The 3,860-nt window shown below is 53.8% G+C and overlaps 1 protein-coding gene across 1 annotated transcript; it reads left to right on the top strand.

The window, feature by feature from the left end:
* Positions 1-946: 946 nt before the first annotated feature.
* Positions 947-3,233, top strand: LOC102936460 (C-C motif chemokine 4-like). The gene is made up of 3 exons (XM_007069036.4): positions 947-1,189; positions 1,353-1,467; positions 2,697-3,233. The coding sequence occupies exons 1-3, from the start codon at positions 1,117-1,119 to the stop codon at positions 2,782-2,784; spliced, it is 276 nt and encodes a 91-aa protein (XP_007069098.2). The 5' UTR covers positions 947-1,116; the 3' UTR covers positions 2,785-3,233.
* Positions 3,234-3,860: the final 627 nt, after the last annotated feature.

Here is a 3,860-nt window from a genome sequence, read left to right as displayed (position 1 = left end):
AGCCACGGGTTGGCCACCCCTGGTCTATCAGATCAGACCATAGTCCAGTGTTTCTAACATATCGTCCGACGTAGCTACAGCCCCACGAAGCCTGTGTCACCAATTTCTTCTTGGCTGGAATGACCTCCCGTTGGAATGGACACCAAAGGGCAGGGGGGTGAATCTGTCTCTCCCTCCTAGCGGATTTAATGTGGTTAAGGGTTTCTCACCTGTGTGACAGCTGCCATCTTCAACACACCGAGGGCTGACCTGGGGACCTCCAGAGCTAAAAGCACATACTGCAGCAGCTTGAGCTAACAAACCCACACACGGTAATGGGGTGTGTGTGTCACAACTCCTATCCTCTGCAGATTGGCAGACAGGGACCTGTAACACACACTCCCCCGTGGATTAACATCTGATTTTACCTGCCAACACTCTGATCTTGCATCCGGGACTAAATCCTGCTTGCCTGACTCCAGTGACTACAGGCACTGAATCAAAACAAAGCCATTGAGTTTCATATGAAGAACAAAACCCTGTCCACGGCTGTGTTCCGGCAGCTTGGCAGAGTGGCCCTAGATCCGGAGAAGCCAGCTCTGGCAGGATCGTCCTAGGGCGGAGGGATCTGCAGATGGCACACCAACAGTGGAATAGCTCCTAGGGCACCTCTTCCCCCACCCGCTCTTAATCTCTCATTCATACGACGCTCTGGCTCATGAGAGAAGCAGTATATCCCAGATGCCTCCTATCTGTCCAGACTTGCACAACTTGCATGGCCAGGGAAAAGTCCCTCTCTTTGTCCCAAAGGATAAATCCTCCCCACCCCATGTGACTTACAGGCACCGTTCTGTTTTCCTTGGGGCCTGATGGTATGAAGTAAACGTGCTGAGTAAGAGCTTGGCACGCTCAGCCCCTCACTTGTTATTAATTCCTGAGGTTTGGCTGCAAGTTTCCTTTTCTCCCATCTGCACAGCTCATGCTGTGATATCCGCTCTGGAAATTCCATTCTGCTTCGCTTTGTCTCTCCGCCTCTGGAATTCCCTATAAAGGGAGAGGAGACTAGCCTCTCAGTGTCACAGCTGGTGTTTGCCGTCCTCCCTGGCCCGGCTCCGCTCAGCCTCTCTCCACAGCAACATGAAGGTCTGCGTGGTTGCCCTCGCCGTTCTCACCAGCGCTGCCTTCTGCTCCCTGGCCTCCTCTGCCCCACGTGAGTCCAGCTTCTCTCTCTGAAAGTGTCCATTTCTGAAGGAAACCTATTTATTGCTCTTTGGATGGGAGATGGGGGGAGGAACCCTTCCCCTGATAACGGGTGGTATTTTCCCTTGCATGGAATTCAAGCCACGCTCACGCTGTCTGTTTCCATCTTTCAGTGGGATCGGACATGCCCATCTCCTGCTGCTTCTCCCACACGGCCCGCCAGATCCCGCGCAGCCTGGTGGTGGATTACTATGAAACCAGCAGCAAGTGTTCCTTACCTGCTATAGTGTAAGTGCAAACTCCCGACGCCGGAGACAGGCGGGAGCCGATGTGCAGAGACAACTTCTGCTTCAATACATGCTCGTGTTGCGAGCATTACAGTGTATTCAAGCACTGCAATGGAATAGTTTGCTCTATGTCAGCAGTTCTCAGACTGTGGGTCGGGACCCCAAAGTGGGTTGTGATCCTATTTTAATGGGGTGGCCAGGGTTGGCTTAGACTTGCTGGGGCCTGGGGCCAAAGCCTGAGCCTCACTACCCAGGACCGAAGTCCAAGGGCTTCAGCCCTGGGCGACAGGGGTCAGGTAACAGGCCCCCTGCCTCAGGTTGAAGTCCTTGGGGTTTGGCTTTGACCCCCCGCCCCCCATCCAGCGCAGTGGGGCTCGGGCTTTGGCGGGATTAGGGCAGGCTCAGGCTTCGGTCCCTCCGGGATCGTGTAGTAATTTTTGTTGTGAGAAGGGGGTCGCAGTGCAATTAAGCCTGAGAACCCCTGCTCTACGTCTACATGGCAGTTAAACACCCGTGGCTGGTCCGCGTCAGTTGACTTGGGTTTGCGGGTCTCAGCTGAGGGGCTGTAAAATTGCGGTGTAGACATTCAGGCTCGGGGTAGAGCCCGAGCTCTGGGATTCTGCAAGGCGGGAGGATCCCAGAGCCTGGGTTTCAGCCCAAGCCCGAATGTCTACATGGCAATGTTTAGCCCCACAACCTGAGCCTGAGTCAGCTGACCCAGGCCAGCCATGGGTATTTTATTCCAGTGTAGACAGACCTTGGTGTCTGGCTGCTGCTTCTGGTTGCTAGCATGAGGCAAATTCAGTTGTCAAAGGCCTGAGGTTAATGACTAGAGAGCCCACTGCACCAGCACAGACTCTGAGAGCCAAGTATTCGCAGCCTGAAGAAAAGGTCACCTAGAAGGGATTCCCCCATGGCTCCTCTAGGGTCCTGGGGTGGGACCTGCTCACCCCTGGGGGTAATGGGGTGTGGAGGTGGGGCAGGAAGTGAGGCTGGGGGAGGGCAGCCCACAGAAGGCTTTAATATGTAGAACAGGCAGCCGAATGGGAGGAGGGGCAGACCAGGTGGCCCAGACCAGCATCAGGTTCTGGTGGAGGATCCTTCAGGGACAGGACAGAACTGACTGTCCTAAGCTGACTGCACTGAGCTCTGGAAGTGGGGTGACCCGGGAGGGTGGGGGAGAGACACAACGTTTCTCTCACTCTAACCCATCTCCTTCCTGTCCCACAGGTTTATTACGAAGAAAGGCAGGGCCCTCTGTGCCAACCCCAGCAACTCCTGGGTCCAAGCCTATGTGACCCACCTGGATCTGAACTGAGCAGAGCTGGGGACAGAGAATTATTCCTATTTATTACATGTATTACAGTAGCACTTCGCAGCCCCATTGTGCAAGGTGCTGTCACATGGGACAAACAGGCGATTCCTGACCCCGAGCCCTGGCCACCTAAGGACAGAGTTCAATGGGCCCCGGAAGGATCTCACCTCACTTCTGCTGACACATGCCAGGATGCTGCGACCAACCCACTTTTCAAACAACTGACAAACGCTGGACTTTTAACATATCATGTGAAGCTATTTCAGACATGCAGCTGGGACCACATTCGTTGTATTGCTAATTATATTATTTATGGAATGCATGCAGGTGAGTCACATGACTCCCCGTGCATCGCAGTGACTGATACAAAAACACGCCAGGCTGTTGAATGTGTTGGGTTCTTTGTGCTGTAATATTAGGCGACGACCAGGGATTGGGTAGAGCGATGATTTTGGAAAATAAAATGTTTTGTAGAAAAACACCCTGGTTTTTTCCTTACTGTAATTCCCGACTGGAAGGATCTCCAGGCCTAGAAACATAATCTGACCACTGTGCCTGCCTGTCTCACTAGGAGAGGATCTGGAACAAACCCTACCAGCTCAGCACCACCAGAGTCAGGGGATAATTTGGCCCTGTTTGCAGTTCACAGCTCAGACCTATCCCTCACGCACATCTACATCCAGAGCATCCACCTCTGCATGCCCTATCTACAATGCACACACCCAGCTGCCCATTATGTACATGCAGGAAACAAGAATAGTGATGGGGCATATAGTTCCCCCCATAAACTGAGAGGACAAAGGGTTAAATCTCTTACCCTGAGCTGAGGACAGCACCAGGTTTGCAGAGACTGCAGTGAGGGAATGAGCTCAGTTGGCGGGGGGGGGGGGGGGGGGGGGGGAGGAAGCGAGGGAAGGGCAGGACTGTTTCCTCTTGTAGAGGGTAAGGTGGGGAGTCCAGAGTTGGGGAAGATCTGTGTGTGTGTGTGTGGGGAATCTCCCCGGGAGCAGGGGAGTTACCCAGCCTGCCCAAGGGAGACACAGCCACTGCCCCAAGGAGCTGAACTGAGTATTTTCCCT

This window comes from Chelonia mydas, chromosome 17 (genome assembly GCF_015237465.2).
Source record: "Chelonia mydas isolate rCheMyd1 chromosome 17, rCheMyd1.pri.v2, whole genome shotgun sequence".
Taxonomy (NCBI): Eukaryota; Metazoa; Chordata; order Testudines; family Cheloniidae; genus Chelonia; species Chelonia mydas.
The sequence above is the reverse complement of the archived record's forward strand: the minus strand, read 5'-3'. Positions and strand labels throughout refer to the sequence as shown.

Coding starts and splice junctions, on each gene's coding strand:
- LOC102936460 (XM_007069036.4), top strand. CDS start 1,117: ATGAAGGTCTGCGTGGTTGCCCTCGCCGTTCTCACCAGCGCTGCCTTC. Junction 1,190..1,352: donor CCTGGCCTCCTCTGCCCCAC/GTGAGTCCAGCT, acceptor TCCATCTTTCAG/TGGGATCGGACATGCCCATC. Junction 1,468..2,696: donor TGTTCCTTACCTGCTATAGT/GTAAGTGCAAAC, acceptor CCTGTCCCACAG/GTTTATTACGAAGAAAGGCA.